Genomic DNA, 25,782 nt, shown 5'->3' on the forward strand with positions numbered 1-25,782 from the left:
TCTAAATTTTATGTTGAACTCAGAAGTATGGCACGTGCTACTAAGGGCAATTGTGATGATCTCCACAAATTATTATGCGGTGCTAGCCAACTAGGGAAACCTTGGGGTAGTGGCTAGATTCCCTCAAGGAATACTTTGAACTAGCTAGGTGTAATGAGGAGCAAATCCATCATGGTGCGCAATACTAAAACTTGATGGCCCCCCAAAGACCTAGTGGAGGCAATACTCAATCCTATGGATAGAGTATAGCTTGCTTGGCCCATGGGGTTCCACATTTGTGAGGTGTGTAGGTAGATGCTTGGCCCGCAAGGTTTCACATTTGCATGGAGGTGTGTAGATTCTTCTTTGAGGGTGATGGCATGAACTATACTCGCCTTTGCCTTGCCTTGGAGATTGGGTTAAGAGTTCACAAATGGAGGCGTCAATAGGGAGCGGTCTAAGATAATGGTTTCTTCCCAAAGTCTCGGGCCTTGTTCTCCTCCTTGGCTCTTGCAAAAAGCTAAGGTGAGAGGTAAGAACTAGGTATAGATCCTTGAAATTCAAAGCGATGAGCTTTGAAATCTTAACCTCTGAAGGTTCCTCTGCCTTCTTGAGGAAGAGGGGGATGTTTTCTATCTGGTCATGAAGGTGGTTGGAAGCTTGGCTTACCTTGATTGCACAAATCCTCTTCTTTTGTTTTGGCCCTTGTTAACGACATTCACAATCACTAGCTGCAAAGCCTAAATCTTTGAACTTAGGGGAGTCCCAAGGCCAGTGATGAGAACCACTATAATGTTGAGCTTTGGACATTGGCGAAGCATGTCTCGAAATGTGGACAAAATTTGAATGGTCCAAATATCTTCCCCTTTGTTGATAATCCAAAAAGAAGTCCACCTTCTTAAGCTCAAAGCTTTTTGGTTGGTAACACTCCTTTACAATCTCATTGATTTGGTCCGAAGTGAGTGTGTTCTCATTGAGGCCACGTATTCTTTATGAGGCAAGAGTTATTCTAAATAACCTTGTGAGATAGTCTTTCTTTAATAAGGTCTTTAATAAGGTGTTCTAAAATGATAGTTTAACTAAAATATTAAAAAAGTAAAAATTAAGTTGAGCGAATCCCCATTAAGTGTTGGAAATAGGGTTACTCGAATGCACACGCGCATGCGCGCGCACACACACACAGTGGAGAAGCTCAAGGGAGCACATAATGAGATGATAGATAGATAGATAATGAGTGTGTCCACTACAAAGATGATAAGTATACCTGTCACGGTTTGTCTGTCCATCCTTTTGTGGTTAATTGGAGACGCCTAATTACCACTATGTTTGAAGCTGGCACTTAGGTGATTTCGAATATTCCATGTGTAGGACATATGAAATTAGGGATAGCTGGAACTAAGTTATTACTTATGTGTTGTCATGGACTTGTAGCATGTGTTGCTAACTTGTAGTGTGTTTGAATGGACAACCTTGTAGGTTGGTGAGATTGACAGGCCTTGTGCTCGCGTAAGCCGAAAATGGTTGGGACGTGATAGCGGCGAAAATGGTTGGGACGTGATGGCGGCGATATGGTGTGAGCTATTGTCGGGATGGTTCTCATTTTGATATTTTTGCCATACGAGATTTTGTATTGTTATTGGCCACCCCATTTTGATATATTCGGGTGTGGACCTATTGAGCCACCCACTTTTGTTATATTGGGCGTGAACTTATTTATTTGCACGTGAATTAGCCCTTGGGGTTCTTTTTGTAATTATCCTTTAGTGGTTAGATAGGAACACTTTACCTAAGCTTGTGTTAAAAGCACCTTTTGTAAAGGGTAAGCCCATATATAAGCGTGCATCTATTTTCGGCTTATGGACTAATTTTATTAATAAAGCATAAATACTCAAGAAGTGGAAGGAAGCCGACACTTCTTGAGGGGGGATAGATTGCACCCAATGATTCTCTCTTGTGTTTTTATGCTATGTTATGCTTTTGTGATATTTATTAATTTTTCGGTTATGGTAATTTGATTGAGGTGATGAACTAGTTGGTATTTGGTTGGACAATGTGTCTCCCCATGATCCTAGTGGTTTCAATACCCAAGATGGGTGTATACTAGCACGGGGCAAAAAACCTCCTAAAGAGGGCAAAAAGTGCCCTGGTTGGTCCTAGTGTGTTCATACACCACTACCAAATATGGCTACAAATTCTCCTTGGGAGTGATGATGTGAACAAGGGGTGAGCGAAGTACAGAAATGTGGTTGGTTCTTTGGACTGTGATAGGGAGCCCAAATTAGTCCCCAAAGGGAAGTAAGTTTAAAGCTTTGTAAAAAGCTTTAAACTTCTCTCGTGGGAGAGCCTTCGTGAATAAATCTACCAAGCTGTTCTATGTTGGCACAAAAGCCAAGTTGATTTCCCCTGCATAGCATCTCTCCATGACATAATGAGAACGCACCTCAATGTGCTTTATGTAAGAATGAAAAACTAGATTCCTCTTGTAATTGCCATAGCGCTCTGACTGTCAGTGAAGATGGTAGTGGCTAAGGACTCGCCAATACCCAAATCAACAATAAGGCGCCTGAGCCAAACACACTCAACTGTAGATGTAAGCGTTGCCCTCAACTTCACAGCTAGAAGTGGCCACCATGGGTTGCTTCTTACTGAGCCATAATATACATGAATCACCAAGGCAAAAGCATAAACCACTCGTGGACACTCTTGTGTCATAACATCCATACCAATCTAAGTCTATAAATGCATGTAGCTATGATTTACCCCCCTTGGGATAAAATAACCCAAAGTCCTTATTGCCCTTTAGGTAATGGAACACCCATTTGACAGACTGCCAATGCTTTGTGACTAGGCTATACATAAGTCTGCTCAATATTGAGACCACATATTGAATGCCAAGCCTAGTGTTACACAAAAAAATAAGGCATCCAACAGCTTCTTGACATACAAGACAGCATCAAAAGAGTCACCTACGTCTTCAAGACTTAGTTGTAAACCTGGCTCCATAGGTGTAGCCACAGGTTTACAACCTCAAGATTGAACCTCTTCAATAATGCATCTATGTATTTCCTATGTAGCATAACAATGCCATTATGACGCTGCCAAAACTTAATGTCCAAATAATAATGCAACAGTCCAAGATCCGACATCTCAAAAGACTTCTCTAAATCAGCTCTATAAAAGTTGAAATATGATTATCATCAGGGCCTATTGGAGTAGCATGTCATCAACGTATAACATGATGACCAATAAAACATCCTTAGTCCCCTTAATGAAGAGGGTACTGTTAGTTGGGCTATTGCAAAAACCTTGTGCAACCAAGTATGGATGTATTTTTTCGTACCATGCTCTAGGAGCCTCCTTAAAACCATGTAAAGCTTTCTTTAATCTGTGTACTTTTGATTCCTAACTTTTCTGAACAAATCCACAAGGCTGAGATACATAGACCTCCTCATGCAAATCTCCATTCAAGAAAGCAATTTTGATATCCAACTGATGTATATTCTAACCTTTATGTGCTTCAAATGCAATAATAGTCTGCATGGTAGTCATACGACATGTGGGTGCAAAGGTTTCACCATAGTCAATGCCTTTCTCTTGTGCATAACCCTTTGCAATAAGCCTAGCTTTGTATTGCTCAAAACTGTGATCCGCTCTACATTTGAGCCTGTAAACCCATTTCATGCCAATGGCCTTCTTGCCCCACAAGAGGCAAGTCTTTCAAATCCCATGCATCATTTTTTAGTATCGAATCATACTCATATTGCATATCACTCATCCAATTTTTAGATTCCTTTGCTTTTATAAGGAGACATGTTCCTCTTCGTCACATAAACTGGCAATAAGAGCATAACCTGCATCAAACATGAGATGCATGATGAGAACCTGCACATGTTCTGCTAAGCAAAGGAGTGGCGTCACATAGTGTTTGCACCAGCCATTTTGGCATACTTTTTGACTCCATGATTTCCCTTCTTTCTTCATCAACTGCATCATCCACATTTGCCTCATCAATAGGCTGATTTGTGGGCTGAAAAACATGCTAATTTGTAACATGTGTGGGCTGATTTTCAGCATTCCTTAGGATTACCAAAATGCTCTATATCAATGTATCCTGCATTAAACAATGGAAGAAGAGTGTCGAATATGTCTTGCGAACATACATTTTGCTGTTTTTTACATGAAAGCGAGGGTTGAATTTCATCTTCCCCAGAAATACAACATCTCTACTCACAAGAATCTGCTTAGCAGGATGGTAGAGATGGTAACCCTTACTTTCTGAGAGCTATATTCCACAAAAATACATTTAACAGCCTTATCATCAAGCTTGCTTCTATGAAGATGCTTAGGCACAAGTACATAACAAGACAACCAAGAATGTGTAAGTGAGCCACGGAGGGCTTTTTGTCATTCCAAGCTTCAAAAGGTGTAGTTGTACATAAAGCCTTTGAAGGACACCTATTCAAAACATATATTGCACACATGACTGCTTCTAGCTAGAAACCATGAGGTGACTCCTTACTTTTGACCATGCAACATGCCATCTCCTTGAGAGACCTGTTTTTATATTCAGCTACACCATTTTGCTAAGGTGTATAGGGCACAATAGATTGGTGTTTTATCCCATGATCAGCCATGTATGCATGAAACTCCTTAGACATATACTTTCCCCAGCACGTAAGGTACCAATCTGACATGTAGAAGCATTTTTGAACCATAGTAGCAAAGTGCCTAAAGCACATAAAAACCTTTCATTTATGTTTCAATGGATATAACCATGTATGTTTGGAATAATCATCAATGAATGTAACAAAATAGAGGTAGCCCCCAATAGATGGTGTCCTCATAGGACCACATACATCGTTGTGTATAAGCTGCAATTTTTAGACAACTCTAACTGAACCATCTTTGTGGGAAATGATGACCATTTCATTTTTCCAAGAATACATTCCTCACAAACATGTTTGATAGGGGTTTCAAGATGTGGCAACTCAGACACCATGTCATGTTTATGCAAATGCAACAAACTGCTAAAGTTCAAGTGACCAAATCATGCATGCCATAGCTTAGCATCACCCATTGCCTTTGTGGCAAAAATTGTACATATAGCATATGCCTTTGTCTTTCATATGCATCTAGCATGTAAAGGCCTCGAGACAAAGTACCAGAAGCAACAATTGTCTTGCCGTCACTACAATCATGAACAATACATCTATCATCCTCAAACTAAACTACTAAGTCAGCCTTAGTAATGGTGGCAGAGATAGATAACAAGTTCTTCTTGATCCTTGGTACATATAATACATATGAAAGCATGTTCCACCATTTGCAACAGTGAGAACACTTTTATGCTCCTTTTACAAGATATGAGAGTTGTTTGCACATGTTACAATGTTTCCCTATGGAGCAGATTCAAGTGATGATAACAAATTGCGATGAGAAGTAATGTGCTTACTAGCACCATTGTCAAAATACCATACATGTATATCTGTAAAACAGCCATACATACATCCTTATGCGAAGGGTCATAATTTCATTGTACAATGAAAGCCCAATCATCATGTGCATAGTTTATAGATTCTTTGTTTTCTTCATTGGATGTTGATGCATCACAGCCATACCTGAGTCTTTCTTTTTCTCCTTCTCCAGCCATTTCCTACACTCATTAATGTAGTGACCAGGTTTCCTGCAATAGTTTCATTTGTTGTTTTTCTTTAGCTTGTCGCCTTCCTTTTTTTCAAGCTTGCCTGATGACTTTGATTTTTGTCTTATAACTACCCTGAGGAAAGGATTTACCTTTACCTCTTTGTTGGCTGGTAGAGCAAAAGCCTGATCTCCTGTACGCATGACAGATCTGTTTTGCCTAGATTGCTCTTCTTGCACGAGTACAGAAACCAACTCCTCAAACTTTAAGGCACTTGGATTACCTTTCTTCATGAGTTTGATGGTAGAAGCAAAGCCTTGATACGAGTTCTACAACACATTCAAGACAGTAGGAACCAAAGAATTATCATGATATATTTCATCAACACTGGCCAACTACTTCTTAAAATCCTTGATTTTTGTAAGAAAACTGTCCATGGAGTCTTCCTCATCCATATGCTCTCACTCTAATTGCTTGCGTATATGGGCAACACGTGCTTCATTACGTACCTCGTACCATGATGCAAGTGCATCCCAAGCATTTTTTGCAGTCCTGCATGACTGAATGTGAGGAATGATACTCCTCACATTCAGTCCTGCATGACTGAATGTGAGGAATGATACTCCTCTTAACTAACAAAGCAAGCAACACATGTGCCTATGCATCTCTTCCATCCCACTTTGTTTATTTATGTGTAGGAGGTATGCTATGCTGTGGTAATGCACTCAAAACTGAGTCCGTGTCTGCAAACGTGCCTTCTACATCATGTTCGTGAGAGGAAAAGGATGTTTCTCAATACCAACCACAACATTCCATAGTCCTTTGGCTACCAATACATGCTACATCATATAGGACCATAACGAGTAGTTGGTCCCACCAAGGTTATCCTCAGTGAATAACATCCGAAATACATCACCGTCTAACATTTTTAATAATACCCAAGCAAGTAATCACACAACTTGCAAAGTGTTGAGTGCTCTTTGATGCAACCAAGGTGACTGCTAACAAGATCGCTAACCATGGAGACGTGCAAGGTGTATGAAAGAAATGTAGAGTATAGTAAGTAAAATTTTTACTCGTAAGATGTAGAGATCTATGTCGTTGAAGCGAAGCTCGTAGATGCTTTCTCGTGTATCTTCACACTCGTATGTAGTAGATCTAACAAAACTACTCCAAAATTCGATGAAGAACAATGCTAATCCAGTCCCCAAATATGTTTGCAGAAAATGGAAAAAAGCGCGAACGGCCCCCAAAACGCACCTTAAACGAAAAAACTGACTGCTAAACTTTAGTACAAAGTATTGAACAATACATGGTCTTCTTTCTTCTCCCAAAAGGGCTCCTCGATCCGATTCAAGAAGAAAAGCGACTCAAGGTGAAGTGTAGGCAGCAGCATAGGGGCAAGAAGCATATGTTCTGATACCAAATGTTAGAAATAGGGTTGTAGGAATGCACACACACACACAGTGGAGAAAATCAAGGAAGCACACAATGAGATGATAGATTGATAATGAATCTGTGCTGTACAAAAAAGATGATAAGTATACCCCAAGATGGGTGCATACTAGCACAGGGGAACAAACCTCCTAAAGAGGGAAAAAGTACCTCGGTTGGTCACACATCACTACCAAATATGGCTACATCAAGTAGTGAATCTAGCTTTTGGTAAATTTTAGTTTCCGACATAGTTTTGTTTGCAGTGCATATTACGAGAAGTAAATTTCGACATAGTTTTGTTTGCAGTGCATATTACGAGAAGTAAATTCCGTCTCTCATACTTATTCTACTTTCTCTTCATCTACGAAAGGAATTCTTATAGAGCATTGAAACTTTGAAATTTCATAAAAATACTACGAAGCTAAGATTCAAAGCTGCAACTTATAAGACCCTCTTTATAGGATGTTTCTAAGTGGTTGAGTTTCAAAGTAATTTTACTTTACTTATTATCCACATAACCTTCTTAGAGAGGTTAATGTCCTGATTGGGGTAAGTTGGATCTTGAAGTAATTCCAGTTATAAAATCCTCTCACAATGTAGATGATAAGGTCACACCTTATTCTCTTTAAACTTTTAATTTTAACACTCTCTTTGCTAAATTAATTTCAAAGCTTTGGTATACAATGGCTTCCAAATTTGAGAAAGATACATGTATAACTTTGCAAGTTGCAAATTTATCTTTACAATTTGAGTTTTCTTGGCCCAAGAATAAAAAAAATGATATAGACTAAAAAATGATGAGATAAATATACCAAGGTTATACATCTTGAAGATGTCACTTCTTGGGCAAAGCATGCTTAAATGTTGATGATAACATGAGTATTACTTGGCTTATTAGACACTCTCTCTCTCTCTCTCTCTCTCTCTCTCTCTCTCTCTCTCTCTCTCTCTCTCTCTCTCTCTCTCTCTCTCTCTCTCTCTCTTGCTTTGGATTAATCTTGAGTTTCTAAAAGGAGCTTTATTGGTAGACTAGAAAGTCAAATGTCCTTTTTCACCTCACCAAAAGCAGAGAGCAAGTCTACATGCTCTCTCAATGATTTCTGGATCACTTTTCCATGGCACCTTCTGATTTGCAAGATTCCTTTGCAAACATGGTTAGTGAATATTTTATGTAGGGAGACACTCCTATTTTTACACGTCTTGGTAAATTATCACTCCTATTTTCCATGGCACCTTCTGATTTGCAAGATTCCTTTGCAAACATGGTTAGTGAATATTTTATGTAGGGAGACACTCCTATTTTTACACGTCTTGGTAAATTATCACTACATAGTAATATTGATTTACAAACACTACAATTATCATAAGTAACAAAATAAAGGTTAATACTCCAAGGCATACAAAGATATAATCTTTGAAAAGATAACCTACAATATTATAACTAATCAATGTAGCTGATAGTGTGAGTTGAAGGTTGGTATTAGTGTTTAATGTTATTACTTTATTATGATTATGATTTTGGATCTAGGTAAAGACTTGGTATTAGTGTTTAATGTTATTACTTTATTATGATTATGATTTTGGATCTAGGTAAAGACTTGGCACACGTAATGGATCAAATGCAAAGTTAATTAAAATTAGACTCAAATGCCAAGTGAACTAAAATCAGACTCACTAGTCTATTGCATATTGCAATGAGGCATATAACCAAAACTAGCCAAGGACAATTTTATTCTAAGGATGTCTTTATTTAGAAACTTACACTTGTGTGACTATATAATAACTATATTTTATTTTTAAATAAATTGAGATATTTAAGATCCTTATTCCATAATACGCTCATCACCATTGCCTCTCTCAAGTTAAAAGAAGGATTCCAACCATATAGTCATTTGATTTAGACAAATGGCAAGGGTTGGGCAAAGGAGGAAGAGGGCAAGTTGGATTACAAAAGATGAGTGTGCAATTGTATTGGCAAGACCTCCTTGTAAATGAGCATTGTCATCAAGATTGGCCCCATATTTGAAATGGACTCCGTAAGTCCAAATAACTCCTATAAGACTCTACTTAAAGGATAACCTTTTTGATGTAGTTGGAGGCAATTTGCATTTGCTATCTTTTTTAAAGAGAGAATGGACAAATCCCTCATCCGTCCGAGTCTTCAAATGTAACACCTACTGTCGTGCATTTTTTTTGCTTAACTAAGCTCCTTCTACATGGTGACATTTGCCTCCACTAGTTTACTACGTACATCTTCCTCCTTTGGAGATGTGGGGGCTATAAAGCATTACTCTTTTACATACTATAGAACCACTTCAACAAAAATAATATTTTTCATCTAAAAGAGTTTCCAAATCCTCCAATTCTTGTTTGGTTTCCAAACAAAACTCAATGGCATACCACTTCATATAGAAGGAAATACATCTAAATTGATCTACAAGTCTCCAATGAGTAATAAGTTACAAGGCTAAGTGGTGATTAGGATTATGTTCTAAAAAATCACATTAGTAGGCAAGTACCCACTCACTTGTAATTGGGAGAATCTCCTAGAGGATATGTTACTCTCTTGTATAAAGAAAAGTCCTTAGATTCAAAAAGAGACTGAACAATCACACATTTTGGGGGAGATGGAAGATCAGCAATCTAGAGAAGATCCATACTATAAAGGAAAGATAAAATGGAATGTCATGTAGATAAAACAAATTGAAGTTGGCATCAAGTAATTCGTTAATATGCAACATGATTGCTAGAGGTGTTGATGGATTACCAACATGGAGTATTATCGACGATTAACAACCGATCAACAAACTACAATTAACATGATTAACAAAATACACAAAGGCAAAGACTGGAAAGTATATGTAGACTCTAAAAAGACAACATGATAATTGCTTGCGCTTAGTGTTGATTATAATGAAATATATAGAAAGCCTCGGATAAATGCGAACCCTTTGAATTTCGAATGATCCGTAGTAGCTGAGATGGACTTGCTACCATTCGCAACAAGTTTACGGTTGATTGGCTACACCTCTCATCTCTTTAGGCCATTGATGAGCACATCGAACCCATGTTTTTTGTGATTTGGAGAACGATTTGTAGTAGCCAAGATGTTAACAGTTGGTAGCATCGTGTGTTACTTTATTATACTGATTATTGTATCTAGATTACATTTTTGGTTTAGGATATGTTACTTTATTATACTGACTAGTGTATCCAGATTACATTTCGATTTCAATTTTGGTTTAGGATCAAGAGTTCTTAACAAGATGTATATGTTGTTAAATTTTCTTTAGGATCTGCAGGGCTTGACCATTGGTGTGCTCACTCACTCTGCTCTTTCTCTCACTTGAATGACAAGGCAAGGTACTTAAGAAGAAGGAAACATGAGAATTCGTATTCCACATGGGTCAATTCGCATTCCAAGAAGATTCACACACATGCACACATGCTTGCACAAGGAAGATCGAGGAGGAGCTTAGAGCCACTTGCTCCAGTAGTATGCCCTTCCTCAACCGTTACAAGATATATTAGTCTCCATTCCAAGCTGTTACCACTCTTGCCTACTCTATGTGTGTGTGTGTGGAGGGGGGGTAACATCCCTCACAGTGGTGTCTGTAAACACGTATTGTCGCCCAGCAATTATTTATCAAAAGGTGGCTGCCCACAGCTCTCAACCTTTTTCGTGGGCAGGCCTGTAGTCTGTAAACACCCTGAGATGAAATTGTGTGCACCAACATGATTGGACGCCATCAATGGCTAGAAATTCTGCCAATTTACTACTAACCCTAAGCTTGTGAACCCGACCTAAGATGGGGTGAGATCCGTAATCGGTATTGCACTCACAAAACGTACTTAAGGCTTCCTAGCTATGGTGAAAACTCAAGATGTTAATGATGCATTGATGATGCTAGGAACGGGCAGCACCACCGAACCCTTCCTCATCTCCCCTCAAAATCAAACCAATAACATTTCACCCTCGTCTTTTAACCTTTCACGCCAAAACGCACGCGAGCGCGCACACACACGCACAGCTTCGGATTCTCACAGTTTCTAGACGGATCTCTGCTTCGACAACAGCGCGGCTCTGGTGGAGATTTCTGGCAGGTATTTTACTCCTCCTCCTTCCTCCTTGAGTTTCTGCTGAAATTTTGTGAAGAAATTAGGGGTCAAGAGGTTGTGTTTTCGGGAGGGAAAAATTCAGGAGGGGCATATTGAGGGCGTCTGGGAGGGAAGATTCCAGGGAGGGTGAAGATCAGGAAGCCGAAGGAAAGAAAGTTTTGAGTAAGGGACCCCGGATTTCTTTTCATTGTGCAGTTGAACGTTTGACGGCAAAATGGAGGTCGGGAGCCGTGGTTTTGAAACAAATGGCGTCAACAAGTAAGATTCATTCACAGATTTCTCTGAGGCTGTGGTTTTCTTCATGTTTACTGTAATTTAGGGTTTTATTGGAAGGGATAGCTTGCCATTTGCCGCTTACAAGCATCTTAAGCTACGGCTGTGTTTGATGCTAGGGTTAGGGCGTGGAAGCAAAGGAATATCTTGTTCATTCACATGCTTCATAAGCTAAATTGTTTATTCTGATTTTTCCGTTGAACCAGTGCTTTTGAAAGTTAGGGTTTAGGGCATCGAGCAAATTCTAAGGATGTTGGCACTGTTTTGGTCTCGAGAATATTTTTTGAGAATTTTATCCTTTTTGCACTTGGTCTGATGATGTAGAGAGGCGGACAAAGTCTTCAATCCTGAACTCAATGATGTTTTGGCTCCGCCTTCAAGCCAGATACCTGCTGGGGAGAGTATCACTACCTCGCCACCCTCTGCAGGCCTGACTGATGTGCAGGGGAAAGGTAGTAGTTCAACTGGTACTGACACAGGTACCGCTCCGGTTGCCACGTTCAGTTTCCCTCCCTTGTGTAGAGATCTGAACAGTGCCCCTTCTGAAATAGACTTTCCATTATATGAGGGGGTGGGCATAGAGCAAAACCCTCAGGGTGAAATTCAGCAGGTTGGTGAGCAGGAAGAAGTATTTGATGACATGGTGATGCTGGAAAATGGCATGGTTACTTCTGCATCTTTGGCTGGAGGAGGAGGTGCAGTTGATACTGGTGGTAAGTGTTACCTTGTCTCATAAAAAAGATCTTTGTTCACAAACAATTGCACATGACGTATCTTATGTTCAAGGATATCATTCCCCTTCTGACTTTCTCGTGCTAAGAACTTTTTTCATCATACTTGCACTCTGCAAATGTTCAGATGTGATATAAATTTTTCCTATTGTGCAGCACCATTTGAAGTGTCAGATGGTCATCTGCAGGAGTCTCTACAGGCTCCTGTGCCACACGTTCCCCCACTGACCTCAGTAGTACAAGCTTCTGTTGAAGTAAATGCAGACGCAGAGGTGGATATTTCCTTGAGTGTAGCAGCACAGGATTCTGACAGAAATGTGGATTCAGTGACCAAGGTTACCATGAACATTGGGTCAGAGGCTCCTGCTCAAGATCCTAGTGCTGTTTGCATTTCAGAATCATCTGGATTTGCAGTTTTAGAAGCCTTGATGAGTTGCCTTTAAACACAAGAGAAAGATGTGGAAGCTGCACCCTCCAGTGGTTGAGCCATCTGGAGTTCAACAATCGGTTGTCGATGAGCCTGGGGAAGCCACTGCAGAACAGTTGCCAACTCCAGATGTAGCAGAAGCAGAGCCTGTACCTGAGGTAATAGATTTTGCAGCTGATAGCAATCTTTCTGCAGAGAAGCCTCTAGAGGACCACCATGTGCAAAAGAATGAATCAGTTCGTGTTAGCAATGTGAGTAATATCTTTCTTTAGGCTTGCCTTGATGAATTAATTTTGTTCATCTTGTGGTGAGTTGGGATTGGTTCTTTTCAGCGTTTAAGGGATCAGAAACCTGAGATGTGTGGTCCATAATAAGCGAAGTTTTATTATCGTGTTCTTGACTTGCTGATGGTAATGTCGATGTGTTCTTTCTTGTCAGGAAGTTACTGAACAGGAAATTGAATCTATCAAAGGCCAGAAAGTGATACAGAAATTTGGCAAGAAGGATTATGTGGGTGATGTTGTTGGCTATGATCCAGAATCAAAATGGTTCAAAGTGAGTTAGTTGTTTTCCTTAGGCTTTTCTATGTTGTAGATGGATACATTCGTCTTAATAAGTGCGGAGTCTTACTGAATACACGTTTTCCATCTTTCACATGGTCAGATTGTCTATGAGGATGGAGATGAAGAAGACTTGGAGCTGTGGGAAGTAAAGTTGATATTGTCCTCTTCACGCAGTCTACCTTCATCAACTAAGAAGAGACCTCGCTCTGAGGGAGGTGCTGATGAAGGCTCCCAAAAGTAAGGAGTATTTAGTAACCCTTTTTCCTCCTTCGGTTCTCTATAGTCATCTGTCCACTTCTGCAAGTTTAAAACAATGCTGCTTCTTGTCTTTTCTGTGGTGTACAGAAGCTCAAAGAAATCAAAGAAATCAGGGGCTGAAAGTACAGCAAAGAAGAAAACTAAAAGTGGTGTAAAGAGTTCTGCCAAATCACCTAAAACTCCTGGCTCTCAGGCCAAAGGATCAAGGAAATCTAGCGTGACCAAGAAGACAAAGAGCCCTGGAAAATCAACCAAGAAGGCCTTGGATTCTCCATCTTTCAAAACTCCTGGAGGATCTCAAGTTAAGGGAGGAAAGGGAAAAAGAAAAACTGGAACAGGCACTCCAAAAAGTAGCAAAGGAGGCTCTTCAAAAAAAAGAAAGACTGGTAAAATATCAAGAAGCCTAAACTTGCAATCTCCAAAAACACACAAAAAAGGGAAGGCCAAGACGACTGCAGAAAGTTCTGGATCAAAGAAGTATGTAAAGTCACCAAGTAAGGGTGTAAAAACTGAGGACACACCGAAGCAACCGAAATCTGTGGCAAAACGCAAGGTAGAGGGGGAAGGAACAGCTGAGGTAAAGACTAAGCGGTTAAAGAAGGGAGCCACTGAAGCAGAAACCGGTCAGGAGTCTGGTAAAGGGGGAGCTGACACTTTCATAGGGAAACCTGTCAAGAAGGATTTTGGTGGCACACTTTATGATGGAGTAGTGGTGAAGTTTGATAAAAAAACACAGTATTATAAGGTTTGAATTTCTAGTTCAAGTGATTTGTTTTTCTTTTTTTTATCTGGAAATCTGTTGTGTACTGCCTGTTGACCTCCGTTACCTGTTGATCAGATCACGTTTACACTGGATAGTAAACTCAAGTTTGTGTTTTTTCCAGGTCAAGTATGAAGATGGGGATCAGGAAGATCTTGAACTGCATGAGTTGGAGCCCATTTTGGTTCTGGCAGTGGGAAGTACTGATGACACGGAGGAGAAGCCAGCTAAGTTAAGCTCCTTGTCAACTCTGATGTCCCAGGAGAAGAAAGTTGGAATCCAGTCTGGGAAGAAAAAATATTGAAATTGCTCAGGTAAAAATTGATGCCTCGGATTGGTTAGGAAAGCTGCATTTTTCTGTATGAAGGGCTGCTATTGATACCACTTGTTTTTCCATTGTGACAAACTAGGGGATGGACCTGCTTTTGAAGGCCAACTCCCTGAATTCATTTTTGTTTTGAAGGTTTGAAGGCCTGGAAACACGAATAGGAATCAATCCTGACATTTCTTACAAACTATTGGTGCCAGTGTGCTGGCAGGGCAATGTTTAGTTCTTCTCTTTAGGATAAACATGGTGCCTAACAACAGTGAGATTAAATTGCTTCAGGTTTTCCTGATAAGGCTTTTAATTTATTTTTCTAGGCTGTGGCTTCCAATTTGTGATGATTTTCTCGTAGTGGAAGCTGGGATGGCTTAGGTAAAGTCAAGAGACCTCAAGAGTACGAGTGTACTTGGCTTGATGCAGTCTCCTCAGTTTTAAGTGAAGCTTAAGATTGTCAAATTCTGGCTAGTTGTTGCAAGGGTCAAATTCAAAGCTCCTCAAAAGAAGTGTTTGTACATTATTGTGGAGTAGAAATCTTGTTCAGTACTGTCAATCAAGAAAGTTCACTGTCCGGCTTACAACTAGAGTTAGTGTGACGCTTTAGTTTGGCTTAAGTCTCAATTGCCTACAGTAATATGAGGGTCAAGCTAGTTTGCATTCTTTTCTGCCCTAGGATTGTGGATATGTCTGTGTTATGGCTGGTGTGCTCTTTGTAGTGCATGTTACGTAGAACTAGTCATCATGTATTGATTTTTGGTATTGTGAGATTAAAGTGTGGGGGAACTAGAGACTGCAATTTGTTCCATTTTTAATGTGTTGATGGCACATATCTCCACTGGTTTATCCAGTTGCTAGACAGTACTACCTGACGTAGTCGATTTACAGTTGTGTTTGCTCCTGTCATGTGAGCAGAGTATCTGATGGCACCTTGCTGTTTTGCCCAGTTGAGCCAGTAGTTCCGAGGTAGTTGATATACAGTGTGTTTCCTCTCATGTGTGCACCCCACACACGCACACACCTTGTAATCAAGGCCAGCTCATTCATGATGAATAGAGAAAACGGAGGAGAATTGGAGGGTCAGGGTTTCTTGAGAATTTATTCAGTCTCTGAAAATAATGTCTGGCTTGTTTATCAATCCTGAAGAAAGAGAAGAGTTGTCGCCTTCATGTAAGAGAGAGAAAGAGAGAGGCTTTTAGGGTGTTTGAAGTTGGCGTTGCAGAGGCGGCTTCCTAGAATCAGTGTAGACAGCTTCACAACAAGTCTTTGAATACTACCAAGTCTTTGAAGCCGTCCGCTTTTACAACCACTCAAAACTTGGCAGTATTAGAAGTGTACGAGGTTAAAACGCTAAAGTGAATGCACACAAGCATGAAATGGAAGGATTGTTAAGGCAACAACGATGGTGGAAAGTCATTGCAATAACGTGACAGAGCGCTCGAATTATGAAACCCCCCCCCCCCCCCCCCCGCCCCACAAGCACACTGAATAACCATTACCGACATCAATCATTTATTCCATCGTGTTGATCACAACAGACAACTACCATGGCTCATCAGGACTATCCAGTCTAATCATCGAAGATGTGAGTTGATTCAACAAACATGATAGAAGCTCTAGTTGTTTTGACAGAAGCTATAACTTATATGCCTCCTGCTTCCAGCCTCCACCTCACTCGGCTTTAAAAGCGCACATTTGGCACCCCCCACATCGTGGTGCCAATGGGTCCGACATATCTTGGATTTGCTGAATTATGGAAGCAGATTCATGATTGAAAGTATGCTGTACTTTTTGTTGCTTTGCCCTACATGTACATTTGCGGAATTGAAGCTTGCCAACTAATCAATTGAGTTGACTGCCTCAAACCTTCAACCACTCATATTACTCGTTTCCCAAAAAAAAAAACTCAAATCGTTCTTGATACAACGCATGCTGGCAAATGGCACACATGGTGGCAATGGGTATGACAACATACCTTCCATTAGCTTAATTATGGGAACATCTTCATGCTTAAAACTATGTTCTTTTGGTTGCTTTGCCCTACATGTATAATAAAGCTTGTCAACTAGCTGCATTTGATGAATTAAATTGACTGGCTCAAAGCTTGCCAACTAACTGCATTCAATCAATTGAGTTGATTGCCTCAAAGCTTCAACCACTCATATTACTCATTTTCCCCCAAAAAAAAATGTCTCCAATCATTCTCAATACACTCGGATTCCGCAAGCATGCAATCATGATTTCTTTAGCCAAAGCTAAACAAGTACAACCATTTAAGGACAACCAAAAAAAAAGCATTCACCCACAAATTCACGTTGCATAAAATTATATCTACTTCTAAGTATGAATTAACAACTTGTTTAATGCCTTGTGAATAGAAATTGATTAACAAAGACTTGTGCAATTTCCAAACATAAAACATAAAACATGTGATTAGATTGACTAATCTAGCTAGGTCATGGCACAATAAACACTGTACTATTAAATTTATATATCTAACTAGGTAAATTGTACGTTTTAAATGAGTTTTTAATGCACATGGGAGACCACAATCGAGAGTTATCCAAGCATTCTGTCTGAATTGACTAGAACACCATCAATAATAATAAAGCTACCCATTTCATATTTAAAATTTTATGTAAATGGCCATACTCCACGGATTGAGAGGCTGTGCTTCTTGCACTTCAACCACATTGCTTTCCCCCTTTCATTTTTATATTACAAGCACCAGTCGGGTAGATTCGAACCCATTGACTGGTATGGGCCCACTACCTCATGCTGTTTGAGCGAGCTACAAGGCAAAGGTGGCCCCTTTTATTTGCCCCAACAGTCTTCTAGTTTCATGTCCTGTACCTTAGTTTCTACCACCCACCACAGATGCGAGGACTCTTATGCACCACGTAATCATGCACACGTCACGTGTGAACATCACATCATCGGCTTATTAGGAGGGGTATCTGGTAACTATGATATGATCACATCGTGAGCATGAGTATGTGGATAAGCTATCATGCATGACTATACCTCTTTTTCCAATATGGACAATCGCTTGTGTGGTAAGTACGAACAAGTTAATTAGATCAAAAGCTTCACCATGTACTCTTTGTAATCAGGATCTAGCCATATTTTTTTCTTTCTTTCTACAAGTGTTTAGAGAGCCCTGTTATCTGGGGACATCTATCTAGTCAAAATCACCTTTCACGTGCTTTGATTGTGTGTGCCCAAGTACTTCTTCCGGAATCAAAATTTACATCCTTTTGTTAAACATGTATTGAGAGAGATTGATTGATTCTAAATGTTGTATCATCCCTATCTGGTCGTGAAGTGAGAGGCTCCTTACGTTAGTGTTTGTTTGAGAAAGTATAGTACTATTTTTTGTTGGGAGGGCAGAAGAAGAAGAAGGGGAAGGGGGTGGGGTGGGGTTGTGTCTTGCATTAGAAAGCTATATCGTTAGCCTTGGGGTCATCTTTGCCAAAAATTTATGAACATCTTGTAAGGATATCTAAAAGCAATTAGCCCTTCCCATGTACAAACATAGTAGCATAATCATATTACAATAACTCTTACGCACTAAGACAGGATGAACACTGGGCCTTTCACAAAAGACAATTAAATCAAGAGTACAAATTTTTATATAGATTAGATTGATAATATCCCAGTATTCCAATAAGACACTTACAATAATAGCAATTGTCTTAAAAGCTTGTGAAAGAGTGTGCAATATAAGGTGCATCAAAGAAACAATAGACAATATCCAAATATCAAGGAACCATCGCAAGATCACGTGATAATAAGTGAACTAGACAATCAGTGTAGCCGATAAGACTTCTAGGAATGGAAGGAATGGGAAAGTAGCAGGCTCCTCTGCCCAAATCTCCCACCATAGAGACGATTTGATGCAGGGATCAACTACGGTCTGTAAAAAGCTTTGAGATTTTTCAACAAGTTGCCTGCACGATCCAAAGCCCCCCTTGTCAAATTTGAAGAGCTGATAAATCTCGATACTCAAGGCTAGGGAAACCTTGGACAATAGATTGTAAACCCTCATCAGGGAGTCCTGTGTTTCTCAACACAAGGAACTTCAATCTCTGCATAAAGAAGTCAGATATTGTGTGTGCCTCGTCATCAGCATTTGAAGATAGAAAGTCGTGTAAAATATTTGAAGGAACCATGGCCTTTTCCTTGGCACTATAGTGTGCGTTTATCATGCTTCTTTCTAGAGTGGTCAGCTGCTTGTAGTTTAGGCCAAGTTGTATCAATGAGACTTGTATGGTATTTGGACATCGACTTAAATCCACATGCTCCAATTTAGGACATGATTCTGCAATCCTAATGATAGAATTATGACATTTGGAGAGAATGTGATGGAAATGCACTTCAATTGAGGACACCTGCATATATATTTCAAATTAGCATAACAAGAAAGGAATGTACATACGTAGGTGGATATATATGTATGTATGTACATACATACATACATACATACATACACACACATATATATATATATACATACATATATATATATATACAAATATATATATATATATATATATATATATATATATATATATATATATGCATGTGGGGTGTTTGAATGCATGCAGGTTTGAATATGTGTGTGTCTGTGTGAGTGTGAGGTGCATGCATGTGGAGTGTCATTAGCACCAACATAATTTAAGGACTCCAGAAGGCAAATGGCATGGAATTCCTCAATAAATTCTTGATTAGTTAAGGCAATCTAATAATTATTATACGGGACTATTCAAAAAATCTCTTGAAACGCCAAGGTATTAAGACACGGATTAATTACTCAGCAACCTATAGATACTAAACGCAAAGTACATTTTTACGACCCAAAAAATATATATGGAAACACATAATTAAACATAATTTCCTTGAATTTATTTAATATAAGTATGGACCCGTTCGGCTAAGTTGAGGATGGCAGCGTGGGAGCAATGGCGAGTGCGAAGCTCCAGAAGGTTCCCGAAACTTCGATTCACAGCCAGCTGAATCATGTGGTCCACTTTGCTCACGAAGGCAAGCTGCCACCAAGAAGAACGGGGGGGGGGGGGACTAGTCGAAGAATGGGAAGCTTCTTCCAGTCTCTTCTGGAAGCTTCTGGTGATGTCAATACGGAGCCAACAGAGAGTGTCAAGGGTTTCTCGTCGCCAGTTCTTGCAGACAAGAGGCAGGCTTGGTACAGCTCCTCGAAGCCCACCTTCTCAAAGATGCAAACCAGGCCCTCGTAGAAGAGATCTGCCCAATTGGATGATGATGAAGACGACGACGACGATGAAGAATTCATCATCTTGATGAATAATTTGACGATAAAGGTCGACCGGTGTCATCCTCGTTGTTGTTGTGGTGGTGCTGAAGGGGTCGGTGGATGTGTGTGTGTCCGGGAGGACGTATGCCGGGAGGACGTATGCAAACACGAGGTTTGCATACGTCCTTGTATGCATTCAATAATTTTCATGCATATCTATTACATATGTTAACCATGGACAACCCAAGGCACACAAAAAAAACACAAAAAAGAAAAAAATTCCTTTGATTAACCCTTTGTATTCTGATTGATCCTTTGTATTCCCGCTTTCATTCATGCGTTCCGCTTCTTAATGTCTTTTACATACCGCAGCAACGCGCAGGTTGTGAGTACTAGTGTTCTTTTATGCATTCATTTGGAGCTTTCTTTTCCCTTTGTCTGCAGCAACGCGCAGGTTGTGAGTACTAGTGTTCTTTTATGCATTCATTTGGAGCTTTCTTTTCCCTTTGTTTTTGGGCTTGTTTTTACACACATTTCTCTAGCCCACAAGTTGTTGTGCCTAGCTCATTTGACCCCTTTGCCATGAAAATGCAAAAGATGCCCATGGATGGACATCATCTCCAATTTCCAATCGACGAAGTGTGTAAAGCTTTTCAAGATAGGTGGGTAAGCTTTGATTCACACTTGGGTACCCAACGCAATATGTAATGAAGAAAATGAGACCAGGCATGACAACAAGATTGACGGCAAACATGCAAGGTGTTGGCATGGGACATGGATGCTGCATGCAAGAATGGGATCTGGTGTCATAGTGCCTTGATAAGATACGGTTCAGCTTGTAGATGTGATCGACGAAAAGCATGAGTTCATGGATAGGTGCAAGATGGACCACAAGGTAGGAAGGACTATTCGCGTCATTTTTCCTAAGTGCCAGTGGCGAAGGTTGACTGCACGGCGAAAACTTGTAAGAGTCTGGCTGTATATGGAAGCTGATTTGAGTTTAGTGGTAGTGAGATTGTCTTTTCGATTTGAGAGTAGTTTGGCAATTGGGATAGTTGGGCAATGTAGCTACAAACAATCCCAGCTGTACCAGATCCACCCTTCGTAGGGAGCGCTTTGTCCACTTATGAGGAGCCAAAGATAAGCAGCAAAAAGAAACAGGGTGAAGAGATTACTTGCACTTACAGGTTTATCGGGACGTCGGCGTTGCATTGAACGATGTATGTTAGTAGCGATCGAATGAGGACGTTTTCTTGTCCGTGGTACTGGCATTGTTACCGATATTGAGGTTGGTGTTTCGATAGCTCGGGTATGTTAACAAGTGGCTTGTAGCTTTGTCGTGTTGCGGCGGTTAGTACTTGGAATTAGTCAACCGGGGTGTGTGTGTGGAGGGAAAATACCGAACACGAGGTTTGCATACGTCGTCTTATGCATTCAATAATTTTCATGCGCATGTCCTTTCATGCATGCATTTGGAGCTTTCTTTCTCTTTCTCATTTGGAGCTTTTTTCTCCTTTGCTTTTGGACTCGTTTTTACAAACATTTCTCTAGCCCACCACTTGACACCCATAACAATATATATCTTCTATTAGGGAGGGAGAGAGAGAGAGAGAGAGAGAGAGAGAGAGGGGGAGAGGTCGATTCTAGATGTTTGTAATTTGTATCATCCCTATTTGGTAGTGAAGTGAGAGGCTCACATGCTTATATTTTTGGAAATGATTTGTTATTAGTTAAACTAGAAAGAACACCATGTGCATACAAGCATCTGTAAATGAAGGGTGACAAAAGAAAATCATGAATTGTCATGAGGTTTGTGCAAGTCCAGTCTTATTTCTAAGGTAATGTTAGCCCACATTATTGTAGAGTTAACTACTTGTGTGATGAAATATCTAGGTTTACAAGCTCTTGTATTTTATGGTAGGCACCTTAGGTTGATGTTTCCTTGCGAAAGTATAGTCCTTTTTTGGGGGGGGAGGGGGGGGTTGCTTATCATGCATTAGAAAGCTAAATCATTAGCCAACTCGGGGACATCTCTGCCACATATTTATGAACAGCTTTTAAATCTATCTAAAAGCAATTAGCCCTTCCATGTACAAACATAATAGCAACTTATCATATCAAACTAAATCTTATGAACTAAGAAAGGATGGACACTAGGTCTTTCACAAAAGATAATCATATCCAAATAAACCTTTTTCACTAAGAAAGGATGAACACTAGGTCTTTCACAAAAGACAATCCAATCAAGAATATAAATTTTACATAGATTAGATTATGACTTCATTGGTATAATATCCCAATATTCCAATAAGACACTTACAATAATAGCAATTGTCTTAAAAGCCTTTGCAAGAGCGTGTAACATAAGGTGCATAAAAGAAAGAATAGACGATATCCAAATATCAAGGAACAAGATCACACGATAATAAGTGAGCGAGATAATCAACTAGAAATATTTACTCTTGTCAGTGTAGCTGGTAAGACTTCTACCAATGGAAGGAATGGGAAAGTGACACGCTCCTCTATACTCATTGATGGGCATTGGCCATTGCCCAAATCTTCCACCGTAGATACGATTTGATGCAGGCATCAACTGCGGTCTATAGAAAGCTTTGAGATTTTTCAATGAGTTGCCTGCACGATCCAAAGCCCCCCTTGTCAAATTTGAAGAGCCAGATAAATCCAGATACTCAAGGCTAGGGAACCCTTGGACAATGGATTGTAAACCCTCATCAGAGAGCCCTGTGTTTCTCAACACAAGGACCTTCAATCTTTGCATAAAGAAATCAGAGATTGTGTGTGCCTCCTCATCTGCATTTGACGACAGAAACTCATGTAAATTTTTTGAAGGAACCATGGCCTTTTCCTTGGCACTAGAGTGTGCGTTTATCATGCTCCTTTCTAGAGTGGTCAGGTGCTTGCAGTTTAGGCCAAGCTGTATCAATGAGACTGGTGTGATATTTGGGGATCGACTTAAATCCACATGCTCCAATTTAGGGCATGATTCCGCAATCCTGATGATAGAATTGTCTGTGACATTTGGAGAGAATGTGATGGAAATGCACTTCAACTGGGGACACCTGCATACATATTTCAAAATTGGAATAACAAGAAAGGAAAAATAAATTAGCAGCAACATAATTTAAAAAGGAGGGGAGAGAAGACAATTTTATAATTAAGGCATGGAATTCCTCAATAAATTCATGATTAGTCAAGATCAGCATATTCCTCATTGGATGCCCATTTTTTTAAAAAAATTTGAGCGATGGACACTGATTTGTGACTTGTTAAATAGGGTATGAAGTATATGCAGACGTAAGATTTAGCATAATAATACCTATATATATTGGTAAAAAAAATCATGATTAGTCAAAGCAATTTAATAATTATTATACGGAAAACCTCTTGAAACACCGAGGCAATTTGATCATTAAGACACGGATTAATTACTCAGCAACCCATAGATACTAAACGCAAAGTACCTAGCCTGGTTGGTCATGCTCAAAGCTATTTGGACCAGCTTAAAGCCTTCAGACTGAACATAGGGGATGGGAAGTGCCACAGATGCAAGGAGGTGGAGAATGACCTGCACACCTTCATGCATTGCCCTATTGCTAAGAAATGTTTCGAGTCATTGGCCAAATGCTTGATTCTTGGAGAAGGCATCGGGTGCACCATGGAGCTATGGGCTATCCTGAGAACGGAAATGTTATGGTGCTTATGGTTAAATAGACTTGATGCCATTTTTAATAGTATGCATACTACCAATTTCAGGCCAAAAGAGAACTTGATTCATGTAGGTGAAAGATGCAGACAAAGAAGGTTGAAAGACATGGACTCCAAGCTTCATCGGCTGCAGGAAAAAGCTAAAGGAAAGCAAGTGGATTAGATAACTCAACAAATTCAGGAAGTGCGGAAGATGAGAGAGGCCGTCATCTCCAAGGATGTGGTGCTCATCAAAGCACTATATGCCCTTTGAAAGCCACACTCACCAAAAGAGGAAAAAGCTGGGTCACAGCTAGAGAATCTTCTCAACTAAGTCAAAGGCAAGCTCAGGGCTTGCGGATCTGTATGTAATGTGCATAGACTCTGGTCTCTGTAGATTTGTCAACATGTTGGTTGTAACCTGTCTTACTTCTTAATATAAACTGCCAGTTTTTTGAAAAAAAAAAAACGCAAAGTACATTTTTACGACATAAAAAATCTATGGAAACGCATAATTTCCTTGAATTTATTAAATATAAGTATGAGGACGTGTTGATACCGTTCGGCTAAGTAAAGGATGGCAGAGTCGGAGCAATGGCGAGTGCGGAGCTCCAGAAGGTTCCCGAAGCTTCGATTCACAGCCAGCTGAATCATGTGGTCCACTTTGCTCACGAAGGCAAGCTGCCACCAAGAAGAATGGGAATTAGCTGCTGCTGCTGCTGCTTCTTGGACCAGTCTCTTCTGGAAGCTTCTGGTGATGTCAATACGGAGCCAACAGAGAGGGTCAAGGGTTGCTCGTCGCCAGTTCTTGCAGACAAGAGGCAGGCTTTGGTACAGCTCCTCGAAGCCCACCTTCTCAAAGATGCAAACCAGGCCTTCGTAGAAGAGATCTGCCCAATTGGATGATGATGAAGACGACGACGACGACGAAGAATTCATCATCTCGATGAGGAATAGTTTGACGCAAGGGACTTCTCTCTTATTTGTTCAAAGGCACGTCACGAGTAGAAGATGGAGCAGGTGTCATCCACCTCGTTGTTGTTGTGGTGGTGGTGGTGAAAGGGGGTGTGTGTTGTTGTGGTGGTGGTGAAAGGGTGTGTGTGGGGGGGGGGGGAGAGAGAGAGAGAGAGAGAGAGAGAGAGAGAGATGTTGTTGTGATGGTGGTGGTGGTGAAAGGGTGTGTGTGTGGGGGAGAGAAAGAGAGAGAACATACACGAGGTTCGCATTGAATAATTTTCATGCATATATTCCTTTCATGCATTCATTTCATGCTTTCTTTCTCCTTTGCTTTTGGGCTTGTTTTTACACACATTTCTCTAGCCCACAATTTGTTGTGCCTTCCTAGCTCATTTGACCCCTCGGCCATGAAAATGCAAAAGATAACCATGACATGAACATATTCTCTAATGAAGTGTGTAAAGCTTTTTAAGATAGGTGGGCAATCCAAGGGGTGGCTCGATTCACACTTGGGCACCTAGTGCAATATGTAAACCATCTTAGAAGTTAGCATACATGAATAACTTCTTGTGCCTGTCCTACTCTTCATCCCAAAATGAAGCACTTAGCTTCTTTATACATCTATTCTCCGCCCAAATGTCTCACTCATGTCTTGGAGGGGTTGTTTGTGCATGCAACCAGTGGCCACTTTGTGAAGGAACTCTAGTACTCCATAAAGCCGATCACTATTCTTTGTTGGGCTGCCTAAAGGAGCACTAGGGTGGCAAGAACTTAGAAACCACCTGTGATAAATTTCTTTGTAAAGCCTAATAAAAATTTGATGATGAAGAGATTAAGACAATGCAGAGCTTAGTAAACAATCATGTACTCAAACCATAAGAATAAATATTGAAAATCATGAACGACAAAGCAAGTCTCAAAATTGAGTCCTGAGTCCCAAGTACAACAACATATATCTTCAATAGCATTTAATTCACACATGCTTTGCACTTCATGGCACAACTCATGTGACTAGAACACATGTGGGTAGCGAAGAGAGAGAGAGAGAGAGAGAGAGAGAGAGAGAGAGAGAGAGAGGACTATATGAGAGAAAAAGGAAGTACCCAATTTACAATGTGTTTTTTTGGTTAAATTTTAAAGTACTCGATCAAAATTTGGCATTTTGAAGTTACTTGATCAAAATTGAAATTTTCCTATCTTTAAGGGATTAAATTATACATTAGTTATAATTCCTTAATTTCTCTAATTCTTGTGGCTCCTAATTAACTCCCATCAAATTATGCATTTTGCTTCTACATGGAATGTGCAATTGTTAAGAAAGTTTTTGAGGCAATAATCTTT

General features: G+C 40.0%; 2 protein-coding genes across 2 annotated transcripts; one reads left to right on the forward strand and one right to left on the reverse strand.

The window, feature by feature from the left end:
• Positions 1–10,452: 10,452 nt before the first annotated feature.
• LOC147642251 (uncharacterized) lies at positions 10,453–15,092 on the forward strand. The gene is given in 10 exon segments (XM_086804412.1): positions 10,453–11,161; positions 11,372–11,434; positions 11,774–12,162; positions 12,337–12,621; positions 12,623–12,858; positions 13,046–13,162; positions 13,271–13,407; positions 13,516–14,173; positions 14,313–14,502; positions 14,599–15,092. Coding segments are annotated over 8 exon segments (2,046 nt in total). The 5' UTR covers positions 10,453–11,161; positions 11,372–11,390; the 3' UTR covers positions 14,493–14,502; positions 14,599–15,092.
• A 6,951-nt stretch (positions 15,093–22,043) lies between these two features.
• Positions 22,044–24,576, reverse strand: LOC147642252 (putative F-box/LRR-repeat protein 19). Its single transcript, XM_086804424.1, has 2 exons — positions 24,044–24,576; positions 22,044–22,859 (listed from the first exon to the last, which is right to left on the reverse strand). Exons 1-2 carry the CDS (start codon positions 24,424–24,426, stop codon positions 22,226–22,228), a joined length of 1,017 nt encoding a protein of 338 aa, XP_086660550.1. The 5' UTR covers positions 24,427–24,576; the 3' UTR covers positions 22,044–22,225.
• Positions 24,577–25,782: the final 1,206 nt, after the last annotated feature.

The sequence above is a fragment of the Cibotium barometz genome, chromosome 1 (genome assembly GCF_041138505.1).
Source record: "Cibotium barometz isolate CiBa-2024 chromosome 1, ASM4113850v1, whole genome shotgun sequence".
Classification (NCBI taxonomy): domain Eukaryota; kingdom Viridiplantae; phylum Streptophyta; class Polypodiopsida; order Cyatheales; family Cibotiaceae; genus Cibotium; species Cibotium barometz.

Coding starts and splice junctions, on each gene's coding strand:
- LOC147642252 (XM_086804424.1), bottom strand. CDS start 24,426: ATGATGAATTCTTCGTCGTCGTCGTCGTCTTCATCATCATCCAATTGG. Junction 22,860..24,043: donor ATCCTTTACTTAGCCGAACG/GTATCAACACGT, acceptor ATATGTATGCAG/GTGTCCCCAGTTGAAGTGCA.